The sequence below is a fragment of the Quercus robur genome, chromosome 4 (genome assembly GCF_932294415.1).
Source record: "Quercus robur chromosome 4, dhQueRobu3.1, whole genome shotgun sequence".
NCBI lineage: Eukaryota > Viridiplantae > Streptophyta > Magnoliopsida > Fagales > Fagaceae > Quercus > Quercus robur.
This window is the reverse complement of record NC_065537.1, coordinates 40,799,702-40,815,721: the sequence shown is the minus strand read 5'-3', so window position 1 is coordinate 40,815,721 and position 16,020 is coordinate 40,799,702. Positions and strand designations below refer to the sequence as shown.

General features: G+C 33.2%; 1 protein-coding gene across 1 annotated transcript; it reads right to left on the bottom strand.

Annotated features, from left to right (window-relative positions):
- Positions 1-224: 224 nt before the first annotated feature.
- On the bottom strand, positions 225-1,529 carry LOC126721873 (aspartic proteinase CDR1-like). The gene has a single exon (XM_050424948.1). It carries the CDS (start codon positions 1,527-1,529, stop codon positions 225-227), a length of 1,305 nt encoding a protein of 434 aa, XP_050280905.1.
- Positions 1,530-16,020: the final 14,491 nt, after the last annotated feature.

The window sequence follows — 16,020 nt, the reverse complement described above, 5'->3', positions numbered from 1 at the left end:
TCTAGAGTATCAGTGCAAAAATATATAAATACATTTATCAATTTTTATTGCGTATCGTATGATTTATGGCCAATTCATTTTTTTTTTTGAGGAAAATTCAATTCATAATTTATTAGAACAACGATCCAGCAATTTCTTTTTATTTTATTCTCAAAAAACTAACGAATGAATTGTAAGAGTGAAAAAAAGAAAAAGAAAAACATAAGATAGGTAGAGAGGCATTGTTAAGCCTTGGTGCAATCCGTTGGCTTGAAGGACACAGTTTTCTTGACAATATCATAGCCTACCAAGTGATCAGCTTGGGCCAAGTTACCGAAAATGGCGACTGAGTCACCTGCAGGAATGAAAGCCATGCACGTAATTGTTTCATCTCCAGCGTAAGTGTAGGGCGCACTCAGCGTCACATCTGCACCACCGGTGAAATGAGCTATGATAGTTGGAACTTTAAAAGTAGATTCAGGGTGGTCGAAGCAAAGACTGAAGGTTTTCTGCGGGTCATTAACGACTCGTAATTTAATTTGGGCTTTTATTGCTGCTTCAAAACCGGTGTACAAGTCTGATGGCAACAATGTCAATGTTGTGCCTGAATCAATGATAATATTGCCCCCTGCATCTTTGGCAGAAGTCGAGGTGATTTTTGTTGGGCCAACACTAATTGCTTCAAGTCTTAAGGTGTAATAGGGGTTAGCTTTATTGGTAGCTAGGGGTGTAGTCACGGCTCCAGGACCTGATACCACGGCATTTGTACCAAAATTCAATTTGCTTGTGGCAGCGGGTTTGTCAAATGGAACCAAGCAGTAGGAGAATTTGCCAGCAATAGAAGTACCCAATTGGGAAACAAGAGAAGTCGCGCTGCCTCCAAGGCCAACAATCCCAGAAGATTTTTTATTAAAATGTCCAGTGTTATCATGTCCACATCCTATGAGAGTTTGAGGGAATCTTGCAGTTGATCCCAGTGTGACAGTGTCGAGAGCAAGGTCTCCGCCAGAGGTAGATCCATCGCCATATGTCATCGTATATTCGCAATTAGTAGAGCCTACGCAATGTCCTGATACAGTCCTACATTGGGGTGCAGTGCATGGAATTGTTTTATATGTGCTTGACTTTGCAGGATCAAAAATTGGATCTGTTTGTTGGTAGCATTTAGTGCAAGGCGCGCATTGTAGCCAAGTCAAATCACTGCCCGTGTCAAAAACTCCTAACACTTTGACTGGCGGTGTACCGACAGCGTATTGCATGAGGTATTCACCAGTAGCTGGGACTATTACTGAACCAACTGCGTTGGTAGAGAACGAAGAAGTTGGCCTAAAATGATTGACACGGTTAACGGAACGACGCAAAGCATTGGCTAACCGTTGTTGGGGAGTTTCAGAAGGGTCATAGAAGGGAGATTTTGGAGAATCGCGGTGCATTAGCTCCACGCTAAAGCCTTCATTGGAAGCCTCGATGAGAGATAAGCTACAAAGAATGACAATGGAGAATGTTGTTGCCAATGCAACCAAGTAAGGAAGTGAGTGAAGAGACGCCATGACTTATTGTTGCGTGTTTGTGATGATGAGAAGGTGAAGGATTTTGGTGAAGAATAGGGAAATATTTAATGTGAGAAACGAAATGAAGAAATGTCGAAGGCAATGCTAGAAACAAAATTCAAGTTTTTCCCAAAGATCTGATAAGTTGAGAATGGTTAATAGGAAGATGAAAACAAATTTGACGATCATACAAAATTTATAGGGAACTAAAACACATTGACAGCAAATTAACTATTTTCTACCAAGAGAAACTTTGAGATCGTTCAACAGGTCAACATCATATAAAATTCCTTATGACCTCAGATATGTGCCGGATAAATTGTTATTTGGATTAAAAATGCTTAAATTTGGAATTAGTGATAAATTAATAAGGTGGAAATGGATTAATTTTGTAATTTATTTATATTCAAATTGATTCCTATGTTTTAAAATAAAATTTTTTCCTATATTTAGGTAAGTCAAGCACATCACGAGATTTCAGAAAAAAATTAACTAAAAATATCTATTTGCTCTCTCAGATTCAGGAGATTGGTCAACACAAATGAACTAAAAATATCTATTTGCTCTCTCAAATTCAGGAGATTGGTCAACACAAATTGACTACATTATCAATTTACTTGCCTCATCACAAACATGACCTGTGACCTTTTTTTTTAAAAAAAAATGTTAACATTTTCGTTCATTGTAATAAGAAACTTTTTTTAATTTTCATTCATCAAGGAACCATAAAAAATAAGCTGTTTAGTAAACAAAGGCAACCCCCCTTATGAAGAGCGTAGGTTTTAAAAACAGTTTCAGGAAAAATTTAGGAGTTGGAGAAAAATAAAGCAACACAAACCAAACTAAAAAAAAAAAAAAGTTGTGGATACACAAGAATACAAGTACTCTCTCTTTCAATAGATGTAAACTTGACAATATGTGACCCACGACTAGATGTATGCAAACACTTCCAAGCACAATCAGTTAATACTATACAGTATAGATCTCAATGATATAAAAATTGAACATGCACATTTATTATGTGTCAAGGTGTTTTGAACACATATCAACCTTAAGAGTAGAACAAATATTTGCACATTTATTATCAACCATATCTTTAAAACAAATATTCCCAATTTTTAGTAGTTCACAAATAAAAATAAATAAATAAATAAAAAATAGCGTATACTAAAATGTACAGAACTTAAAAATTAATCAATCAATTTTTAAATTAAGTTGAATACCCAATTTAGTAAAGTGTATGTGTGTTGTGTGTGAAAAATAATGGGTGATATGACTACAAAAATGCAAGATGGATAAAGAAAACAATACAATGCATGTGAATTCTATCACGAATGAAGCATGAAAAGACTGATCGGACAAGAATTTAAAAACTGAAAATTATCTTGTTTCGATCAGTGAAACATTAATCAAACATTGATCTAGAGAGACAGAAAGTTTTGAACACAAAAACTCACAATTTGATTTGTTGAAGCAGTTAAAAATTTTAAAACTTAAAAATTTAGAAATTTTATAACTTAAAAATTTAGAAATTTTAAGGAGAAACACAACTTGAAAAGAAATTTTTAAGAGATGTAATGCATATGAACAAGATCCCAAAAAAGTTTTAAAAACTTAAAGGCAGTCAAATGCAAATATCAAAACCAATCAATAAGTTAAAATCACAAAATTTAAACTTCTAAAACATGAAAATCTCATTTTTCTTCAAATTCTCACCCAAAACAAAAATTTCATGTACACACCAGATGCTCATTGATTTGTGTATAGTGTGTGCAACTAGTAAGGGTGCAAAGTATAGAAAAGTTGATATGTAGATAATAATCAAACAAATTTTCGGCATCATCAATTACATTAGTTTGAAAATGACTATCACTTAATTACATCATATAACCCTCAAATATCCTAGAAAGCACGCTTGCAATTATGTAAAAGAATTTTGATTCTTTTTTCCTTTTCTTTTTCTTTTGATTTTTTTGTTTTAATTTTACTTTTGAGCATGACCAAAGATATCATGCATGGGCATATAGGAGATAAAAAAGAAAATACCCTTGTTGCACATTTAAAAAAAGAAAGAAAGATAACACCTCGTTTTATGTTGCTATGCAAGTGCTACACTTTACAAGACTGCTTTTATGATTAGGAAATAGGTGTTCATGATTGGCGAGTAACAGTAGTGAGATGGTTATTTATGCTTTTCACCTAGGATTTACTAGTCCTTACGATCAAAAGGATGTGACATCAAAACCAAGATCGTTTATTTAAAGATTATAAACAGCTCACACAATTAAGCACTAAATAGCAGAAACTAGTAAAGGGCAAAAAATAGCTCATCAAAGCTTAACAAAGTACACAGTCATGAAATTCAAATTTCATTGGTCCACCTTAATTACACACTTAGTAGTGTGTAATTAAAAAAAATAAAAAAATAAATAAAAATCTTTTTGTATTTTTATATTACAACCAAAAATCAAAAAGCACACATTATGCTAAATGAATAAAATGCAACAACAATGCATGATAGTGCTCAACTAAGCTATAGAGAGCACATAAACAAGATATAGCAATTTCTTAATTAACCCATGAGTACATGTACAAACTAGTACATACTCATACAAAAATAAAAATAGCTCATGAACTCTGTCATGCAACACATATTTTCTGTGTTTCTCCACAATATCAAGTTTGTTCTAAGTCAAAAGAGAGATGAAAATTTTCAATGTTTTTGGATTTTTTTTTTTTTCGAATAATCAAAACAACCTAAGAAAACAAAACACCCAAAAACAAAAAATAAACATATCCTCAAATAATTGAAAGAATTAAATCAAGGACAAGTAAACAACACTCACCTTAGCAAATCTTTTCTCACCCATACAACAAGTGTCTTTAGCTTTGTAGGTGAAAAACCATGAGAAATAGAGTGTATTTGGGGGATTACAAACTTCTTATGAGAGAGACAGAAATCTTGCAATTTCCTTTCACAAGCCAACAAGCTTTAATTTTTTAAAAGCATATGAAACAATTTATCAGAACTTATGGTAGGAGAAATATCATCACATATCCTAGAATAAAACAATGCTTAAATTTTAATTTAAGACAGTTAGAACAAATGTGACCAATAACACCCCAAAAGTGATAAACAGGAACAAATTTGGGAACATTAGTATTCCTAGAGACAGATGTAGTCACATGTTTTGGTTTTTGCCTCGACAAATAACAATTCGGTCTAATGTGACCAACAACACTACAAAGGTGATAGGTAGGCACAAAAACATATTTATTTTGTACTATAGCAGTAGGTTTAGACACAGGTTTAGAAACTTTAGCTTCTACATTAGAATTTTTACCTTTGTCTTACGTAGCAAAATAAGCATTTTTTTTTTTAATAATTCCTCTTAAATGGAGGAATATAAACTTTTTCATCTTTAGGCCTAATGGAAAAAGAAATAGATCGGTCATCAATAATAGCTGGTTTGGTACAAGACAATTTTTTCAATTCAACTTTAGACTTGACTAACTCTTGCTCCAAACTTTTGGAAAATCGATTTCTCAAAAATTCATTCTTTTTATCAGATTCATCCAAATTCACAATCAATTCCTCTTTTTCATGATTAGCTAGTTTTAACTCTTCCTGAAATTTCTTATCAATTTTCAAAGATTTGGATAATTTCTTACAGTGAGTTTCACAGGCATTAATATATCAACAGAAACATTAGCATCTTCTTTATTCAAATTTTCATAAATATGAGTAGAAAGACACTTAAAAATTATTCATGATAGTAGGGATCAAGGATCACACTCAGGACGTTAATCCAATCAAGGCAAACCTGCTTTGATATAACTTGTTAGTTTGTTTTAGGCCCCTGAACACTCAGATTGTTTAACCTAATTAATTAACCAAGTTGTTGCTTAAGTTTGTTATTCAGATCTAGGTTAAACACAAACAATCATATCAGAAAGTGTAGAAAAGTAAAGAAGACAACGATATGATAACCTAGGAAAAACAATGAAACCAACAGTTCCAAGGTAAAAAACCTGAAGAGGATTTAACCTAAACTATCCTCAAGGTAACAAATTCACTATGATAAAATGGAAGTCTTACAATAGATTTTTCCCTAAATTTAAAGCTATCTCTTGTAGTACTTACTCACGTGATCACACGCAGCTCCGAATTCATGGATTCTTCTATCTGAATTTTCTAAACAAAAACACCTACGTTTGTGGCTCTGAGATCCCACTCAAAGATTTAAATCATCAGTAGTAGTTGACCTTGTATGCAGCAAATTGTCTCACTAGTTCTTGTATATGGATCTTCTTTCCGGTAGATGCTTGTTGAGTTAGAAGGCTATAGAAACCTCATGAATCTCACAGGAGTAATTTTCAAGACTTCCAAGAACTTCTAAAACGTATCTAGGGGCTTCCTTTTATACTAGATAGTGTTGGACACAAACCCTAAATGTTTTTGCAGGTTTTGGGCTTGATTAAAATTCTACAAAACATGATGTTTGATTGGTCGAGATTTCTTCTCGTTCAAGCTCCACATCACAGAGCTTCTTAGTAGCCCACCTATACAACTTCTCATGCTTTTCCGAGACCTTGTATAATTTTGCATAGGTTATTTGGATGTCATCTTGTTCATCCGTCTTTTCAAACTTAGACTCCACCAAGTCTTCTTTTTCATCCACTTCTTCAACAATCACTTCAGTAGGATTTACAGTGGCAGTGAAAGCATTTAGGATTCCATCATCCTCATTATCGGAATCATCCTTGGGCTTGGTGTCACTCAAGGTAGCAACAAGGGCCTTGCTTTTCCCAATGGTCTTGAGATAAGTTAGGCACTCCTGTTTCATGTGTTCGAAGCCATGACACCCAAAGCACTTTGGTCCTGGGGGAACAGTGTACTGACTGTCATCCCTAGCATTCTTCTTCCCGTTGTCTTGGCTCTTGAACTGAGAGGAACTGGACTATTTATAGTCTTTATCAAATCCTTTAGCATTGACATTCTTCATAAACTTTTTGAATTGCCTTATAATGTAGGATTTTATATTAGAATCTTCATCGTCAAAAGACTTATCTGTGTCACTGCTCTTAGCCTTCAATACCATGTTCTTACCCTTACTCGATTTCCTAATCCTAGTCAAACCTAACTCATAGGTTTGCAGATTGCCAACCAGTTCTATTAAAGGAATTTTGTCAATATCCTTTGATTCCTTAATTGTGGTGATCTTGGCATAAAATCTCTCGGATAGAGATCTGAGCACCTTTCTAACAATCTTAGGGTCGGGAATGGTTTCCCCAAGATTAAAGGCTGAGTTTATTATGTCCTTGAGCTTGGCATAGAACTCATCGAATGACTCATCATTGTCCATCTTAATCTCTTCAAAGCTTGAGGTGAACCTCTGAAGCTTTGAATCCTTGATAGCCTTGGCTCCTTCATAAGTTGTCTAGAGGATGGTCAATGCTTCCTTTGCAGTTTTAGTAGAGGATATCTTCTTAAACTCCTCATTCGTGACTACAATAAATAAAGTATTCAATGCCCTACTGTTGAAGTTAGCCGCCTTGATTTTAGCATCATCTCAATCAGTCGACGCTTCTTTTGGCTTGGTCCAGCCTATCTCCGTAGCTTGCCACACTTTTTCGACTAGTGACTGTAAGAAAGCTCTTATGCATACTTTCCAGTATGTATAGTTAGTGCCATCAAATAAATGAGGTATAATCAACGATTGTCCTTTATCCATGACAACAGGGGTCAATGGATTACACAACAATGAGTAACCCTAATAAGAGTGTGCTTGCTCTGATACCATTTGATAGGCCAAGAGTGTATTGACCCTTTGTGATGAATTATCCAATTAATTAGCCAAGTTAATTGATTAATTCAATTAGCATGCAATACACGTGGTAGCACAAACACATCACCAAGTTAATATGCAGCGGAAAATAAAGTTGACATGGTGATTTGTTTACGAATAGGGAAAACCTTTAGGGCAAAATACCATCGGGTGATTTAAATTCACTACCCTCGAGAATCCACTATTATCACAACAAGTTGTTACAAGTAAAGGAATCCTAGTACCTTATACCAACCTATAGTTGAACCCTTACCCCAATATACAATTGGACTTATTCTATAGTGACAATCTTTCCATTCAATGCACGACTCCCAATACATGACCAACCAACTTTACTAACCACCAACTTGAGAAGGATGTTAGCTACAAAGTTCTTCAGTTCATCAATACGATGAAGATCACAAAGCACCTTGGTTACAAAACCCTACAGTGTACAAATGCATCAGCTTCTTCAGGAGAAAGATGAACTAGGGCAAATTTGTCTTTAGTCACAATGTGCTTGAATAAAACCTTTGCATCAAGTTTCATTAGCTGTGACAGCGCTTAAAATAATCCTTAAATATGTTTAGGGTTATGAGAAAAGAAAGCCTAAACAAGTATACACAGATATGTGTGAAATCAGATTTGAAAAACTGATTTTCATAAATCTTAATAAATAGGTTATCTATCGAGCAGCTGTCGAGCATCGGGCCAAAACTACCTTTTAAACCTCGATAGATGCTATCTGTCGAGTTTTAAAATACAGCACATCTTCACTTGATTCTAGGACAGATTTGCAAAGTTTTAACACTTGGACTTGAACTCTTGTTCTTTGAATATTAAACACATCCTAGATCTACCTAATTACAAGTAAAATGCGTTTTTTCAAAGGATTAGCCAATTCTAAATGGCATACGTTCCTAACATGATTTACATATGTCCTAACAACTTGCTAGAGAGAGAGAGTATTCAAGCTATAAGGGTCACCGGTGTGGTGCCAACCACTGAGCCTCCGATGACAAAGTCAGATGACTGGAAAAGGAATAACTAAGAGCTCTGTTTGTGTTATAAGTGTAAAATCAATTGTAAATTCGTACCTCTTCTTGGAGTCTAGTGTCGCCTATATATAGGGCTTTCCTTTCTAGCCGTTGGTGGCATTCAATTAGGTCATCAATGTCATTCTTGTAACCCCCCCCCTAAATGATTTGAATGGTGGGATTGGGTGTCTCTCCAATGTCCGTGTTGCCTACATTTATTGATGTGCAATGGCATTCCATTCATTGTGACTTAAATGGTATTTATCCTGGTCCAGCACAGACTCATCTGGATGAAGGAAATTTATTGGACTCAACAGTTACTATGCTTGAAGAATGAAGAACTCCTTGGTAAGAGCCTAAACTGCCTACCTCAACAATTAAAGGTTACATGATGTTCACCTATTACTCTTAAAAGTGTTCACAAACCAAAAAAAAAACTATTGAACTATATGATGACTTGACCCTTCTTAAAGGGTATGTAGGCAGCTTGGCATTCTATTCTAAGTTTAGTCACATTTCTTGAAAAAAAAAAAAAATATATATATATATATATATCTTGAACCATGTGATGACTCGATCTCTCTCAAGTGGTACACAGGCAGCTTGATATGTCACACTAAGTAAAATCACAGTTTTGGGTGAACGTCCTTATGAGAAAGTCACTACAAGTAGACAGTGCTACCGTATGAAGGCAAACATCATTGTAACACTTTAGGAATGCAAAATCACCATGAAAGAAAACATCATTATGAGAATGTAGCTTAGCATCTCTAAAATGTGCTTTCTCTCTCATCTTTGAAGTATAAGTAGTTCTACCTTTCACATTTAAAGTCTTGGTGGTATCTCCATGCATCTTCAAAGACTTGGTGGTATCTCCTTGCATTTTTGAAGTCTAGATTGCATCGCCTCTCTTTTGAATTTCATTGCCTTCCTTCTAAATTGTGTTGCCTTACATCTCTAAAGTATGAATAATGCCACCTTTCATCTTCAAAGACTTGGTGGTATCTACTTGCATCTTCAAAGACTTGATGGCATCTCCTTCCATCTCTAAAGTTTGGACTGAATTGCCTCTCTTATGAGTTGGCTCACCTTAAATCCTTAAAGTTTTGGTGTCATCTTCTCTCATCTTTAAACTTTCAGTGGTGTCACCTCGCATCTCTAAAGTCTAGTACTCGTCATTCTATATCTCAAAAGAGTATCATAGCAAGAAGCAGACTTTTGAAAGACAAATATATTTATATTTTCTAAGAATGGGTATGTGTGTTTGTAGATTTGTGGTATCATATGTATAAAAGAAACACTAGAAACATTAAACATTAGATATAACATTAGATAATAAAAATAATAAAAATATTAGAATGTGATATATTGTCACTTAATTTTAAAACTTAAAATAAACATAAATTATGTACAAAAATATTTAAATATACCTAAAAATAAATATTAATTAATTTTTCAAAAAATGTTGTATCCTAGTACCCATATCAAACTGATACTCGTATTGGTATAAGTGCATTATAGGATGGAACTCTTGCAAAATTTGAGGCTAAAGTATTTTAAGATAGACCCAAGGATACACGAAAAAGGGGGCAAAGAATAAATTAGACTCATATTAAAAATAAATAAATAAAAGAGCATGCGTAGAAAGCAAAATCAAGATGAAGTAAAAAGCGTAATGGTCTCATAAAGAACCTTTGAAGAAGAAAGGAATATGTGCTTAGCAAGAAGAATATCTCTAGCACTTTGCGGTATGCCACGATTTGAAGATTAAAAAAAGAAAATTGAAAATGAAAAGCAAGCAAAAGAGAAGAAAAGAGAATAAAACCATGAATACGATTTATAAAAATATAAGAATGAAGTTAAACATGAGATCTTTCTGCACTCACGCACCATACGAGAGAGACTGTGAATTCTGTTCAATGCGGCTGTGGCTATCCTTTTATAGGGCTGGTCAGAGAGAGTTTAATCGCAATTAAAACTCATCTAGTCAAAACCAGATTGGCCAGGAAAAGAAGTCGAAATGAAGGAGAATTCTTGTATCTGATGGAAGGGATAAGGCATTGTGAGTTCCAATGTCCTACTTGGAATTAAACTCTTAAATACTTTTAATTTGCAACAGACACTAACTCCTTGTCATAAGAAGAACCGAAGATAATCATCATTGCAAGTTGGGACTTCTCCAAAGGATAGGTTCTCTCTAACTCCTTTTGTAGTCATCTAGTCATAGTTTGACTAGAAAAAGAAATCCTGCTCACGTTCAAGTTGATATTATTAAAAGAATATTATCCGATGTCCATTATTATTAATATTCACGTAAAGCCATATTGGCATGTGAATATTTGATGATATCTAGTAAAAGACCAATTTGGCTAGGAAAAGGAATCGAAATTATCAGGAGATTTATCCTTTATCTGATATTGGAATCTAGCAATCCACGCTGTTCACCGTTATGAGGAGTCACTGCTCTATAAAGCATTATAAGTTAAGTGTCTATTTAGAGTAGAGATCTGAAGTGGTTAAAGATACTTATCTGAAATCCAGTTCAACAAGAACTCAATGAATGAGTAATATTAGAATTCTTTTGAGTCTCGATATACCTCGGCTAAGGGATGTAAATGTGACTACTACTACGTTAGACAATTCCAACTTGGGTAGCGAACCAACAGAGGGATCATTGTGATATGGAGCAAAAAGATATGTATATATGAAAGGTGTTGAAATTAATTGCATCAAAGCAGGAAGTTGTCGAGACTTGATCACTTTCCAAACTCAAAATTGTGAACAAGACCAAGTCTCAAGGGGGCATTTGTAAGAGACAATTTTAAGCCAATTATAAAATGCCACTTCAAAATTTAGTAACAAATTCTAAATTAATATGTCATTAAATTAATTAAATCAAATGATGACATACGTCATCCAAGAAACCACACTGCCACCAAGGCCAACAATCCCAAAATCGTTTGCATTGAAGGTTCCACCGTTATTATGTCCACACCCTATTATAGTTTTAGGGAGAGTCACAGGGCAGCTTGTTCATCTGAGAGTGAGAGTGTCAACAACAAGGTTTCTGTTTGAGAAAGATCGATCACCATAAGACACGAAGTATGAGCAACTTGAATCATCGCTGCCTGAGAATGAGGTTCCTTTTAGAGACTGACATTGGGATGAAGAGCATGGAACTTTTTTGTATCTGCTTGACCTTCTAGGATCAAAAAGTGGAGCTCTTTGCTTGTAGCAGTCATTGCAAGGCTTGCACTGTAGCCAAATCAAATCACTACTAGTATCAGCAATGACTAGGATTTGGATTGGTGGTGTACCAACAGAGTATTTCAAGAGGTATTCACCTCAATTTGAGTTTATATCTGCTTGAGTAGCATTGGTAGAGACTTAATAGCACTCTACATGGGGAGAGAAAATATTTAATGAGAGAAACGAAAATGAAGATACGCTATTTATGTTTTAAGAAAAATTGAATTTGTTTCCATTATTGCCTTTATTTTCTTTGATTTTCTTTGTAAAGGCAAGATCAGATAATAATTTGACAATGGTTAGTACGAAAACATTTTTGGGAACGGGTGATTTGCATGCATTTTTACATAATTACAAGAATCAATTGTTTCTATGTTTGTTAGAGCACTAGCAATTGGAAATGTTAAAAAACACATATTTTACATCTTTAAATACTGCTTTATCTATTTTACCACCGCATCCAACAATACACTCCAATATCCCAATTTTTATAACCACATGAATAGTAAGAGCACTAGCATTGGGGGTGTAAACACCCCATAGTTGTTATTGTAGTACCTAAGACATCCAAAACCCACTTCATCTGGGTTTTATACTTGAAAGAATTTGCAACCTTGCTACAGTAAGGTTGCATATATGCAACTTTGTTGTTCAAAAGGTTGTAAAGAAAGAGAGTTTTATTATTTTATTAGACAGTTTATATTATTTTATTAGGTTGTATGTAAAAACAAGAACTGAGATGTTAGGTGAGTTGTGAAATGAGTTGGTAAAATAGATAAAATGGTGTTTGATGATGCAAAATAGGTTTTTCTTGCATCCCCAGATGCTAGTGCTCTAAGGTTGCAACCTTACTATAGCTAGGATAGAAAAAATTTTGGGTTTGCATAGCAATTGGGGGGTTTATACACCCCCAATGCTATTGCTCTTAGGCAATTGTTAGGCCAATTATTTAAACTAGCCTCTAAGCATGCGCTTACGCTCGTGCTTAGAGGCTCTTCTATTTTTTGAGTAAAGGTTAATTTAGAGTATTTATTATAATTTGGAATTACTACATTTTCCAATCATAAAAAAATAAAAATAAATAAATAACCCTAGGGTGTGATGAAAAAATTATTTCACCACACATAATACTCATTAAACCCCTAGGTTTTTTTTTTTTTTTTTTTTTTTTTTTTTTTTTTTTGTGTTATTGGAAAATGTAGTAATCCCAAATTATATTAAATGCTCTAAATTAACTCTTTCCCAAAAAATAGAAAAGCCTCTGAGCACGCGCGTGAGCGTGTGCTCGGAGGCTAGTAAAATATTAATGATGTTTATATGGTATCAAATTTGGTTTCAGGCATGTGTAGATTGCATCTTATTGGTGTTTATATTAATATTTTATTATTGGGTCATTATACTATACCCCTCATATTTTTTAATGGGTACAGTACCCACCCCAATTTAAACCATTAATTAGTATTATTTTAATAGTGACTGTTGATTAGATTGGAATTTTGTTTTAAAGAATTAAAAAAAAAAAAAAAAGTGGATAGATGAGGATTTTTTTAAAAATTATTTTGTTGTTAAACCTACTTAATTGATATGATAATTCATAATCTATTTTTATATTTAAAAAAAAAATAAACGTATAGTTGCTTTGAAAAAGTGGGTTAGTGGGGGAGTGTTCCTATTTTGTAGGCAATATTTTATTGCAAGTTAGACATGTTTTTTTACCGGACTATCCTCTAGTTTTGTCTCTACTTGAACCTAGGGGTATAGGGGTATAGGTGGCAATATTAAAAGTATTAAATTATTTTCATTTTAATTTTTTTGAGAACCAAGCCTTAATATTTATATAAATGCATAAATAAATGAGTCTGAATTTGGTAAGGATGGAGTGTAAAATCCATGTTTTACACCATCCCATAAGCGATTGTTACATTAGCATTTTATTTAAAATTCGATACATTCCACCATACCTAATAACATCTCAATAAACTCCTAATTTGGTTGGATTTATATATGTGTATTAGAATTGATTGAGTTTAGTTGTGTTTATTCTTAAATATTTGATAAAATGATGAGACATGTAGGGATTGGAGGGGTAAAACATGAGTTTTACACCATATCCTTTCAGAATTTGATGTCTAAATATATTTCAAATATAATGTCATTTTTTGGTTGGTAGTAAAACAAAGCTTAAGATAAGAAAAGTAGCATTATATTATGTGAAAAATATATTTTTCCACTCTAAATTATATTTCTTTTTACACTTTGCTCCTTGAACTATTGAAAAGAACGATTATTCACCCCGCCCCCCTCTTACCCAAAGTTAAAACTCTATAACACTTAATCCCTTGTCATCTGTTTTGATACTAACTCTAATAGAATTTAACATTAAAAAACTAATTTATCCCTCTCCCAGAAATAGCCTGTAGAGTGTAAATTAGTCTTTTAATGCTACATTACATTAAACTTAACACCAAAACAGACGTTAATGGGTTAGGTGTTACAAAGTTGTAACTTTGGAGTTTTAATCATGTATTTCGATAGTTTAGGGAGAAAAATGTAAAATAGGGTATAATTTAGGGATAAAAAGTGTAATTATCCCTTGTATTATTGAACACCAAAGTATGGCAGTTGATGCAAGCTAAATAAAACAATTCACATGATCTTAATCAAGCGATGGCAAGTCAAAGGCAAGTGAAAGGTGATGGTTATGTTACAGCAATTTCCAGAGGGATTCTTAGCTAAGTTATGGAATTAAAGCACTTATAGTGTGACACATGGCATAGAAACAAGAATAATAACTATCAAGATCCATGTATAAATAAGAAGAACACTCTCTCACACAACCCACGCACACTCATCTATCAAACTAGCGACGTGGATTCCCTCATTCCCGAAATCCGGAGGTTATCACTTCATGCTTATAAGTGCATCATTGCTTCGCATGAATTAGACTTGTAACTTGGGCTTTGTAATCTTGTTACTATTATTAATATAGTATCTTTACTTTCCTTGTTCTCATTGTTAATCTACATATTTCACAAAATATCATATCAAGTTAGACTATACTAAACTCATTCTTTTGTGCAAAGTGAATTTTCTACCTCAAAAAGAGTTTAATTTGTTCAAGTGGACATAAATTTTTTTTCCCCAAAATATAATTATTTTGGCGATGATCATACAAAATATGGAAAGATTAAAATATGATCAATGATTATACAAAATATATAGGGAATTGAAACACATTGACATCATATTCACTCTTTCCTGTACCATAAAAACTGAGAAGACATTTTCTAACAAGAGAAACTTTGAAATCATTTAATAGCTTGTCCTCATATAGAATTTGAGGTGTTTTTTAACGGATGAGATTCCAAGAGAGCTAAGTTGCAAAAATGAGGATATATTTGAAGTAATAAGATCTTGAAAATTTATCCAATCAATAAGTTAAAACATTTCTTATAGGTTATAATCCCACCAATAAATCTTGTAAGTTATTATTGTAATTATTTGGGAACAAATTTTCTGGTTCATCCAGACAAATTTCTTATACCAACCAAAATTCAAATTAGAGATAGCAAAATTGGAATCGAACTGAACCCAAAATTTTTTACCTACAATAAAAATGGGTTAACCTGACCCAACCGACTAACCTATGACTCGACCTTTTATTTTAAACTATAAATAAATAAAATTTAGAACTTGAAATATCACTGACGTTGTTTGGAAGAAAAATGGTTAAAATTTTTTAATTTTGAAAAATAATTTCACAAATACCTTACTTCTTGGCAATGTAAAAAGAACATCAAAAGGAAGAGGCCTATTATTGTTGTTGTTTCTAATGTTGATACCATATCTTGTACGGCTTTGATTTGCATGCCAAATTACCAATTTGGGCCCTAAAAGGCCAAAATTTGCTTTATTAATATGAAAAAGAAAAAGTTATTATATGAAATAATTTTTTTTTTTTGGGTGGACCTGTACATATATTGAATAAATCATTTTAACGGTCGAAGAGTTTTAAATCCCCAAATTACTATTTTTGACTAAGTTATACTAACCCTAATTGGTGTTTAGTCAAGGTTTGACCGAAAGTCCAAACATCATATCACAACAAATTTATGCCCATGTTAAAAATCATGATATTCCCGTTAAAATGATCTAGAGTATCAGTGCAAAAATATATAAATACATTTATCAATTTTTATTGCGTATCGTATGATTTATGGCCAATTCATTTTTTTTTTTTTGAGGAAAATTCAATTCATAATTTATTAGAACAACGATCCAGCAATTTCTTTTTATTTTATTCTCAAAAAACTAACGAATGAATTGTAAGAGTGAAAAAAAGAAAAAGAAAAACATAAGATAGGTAGAGAGGCATTG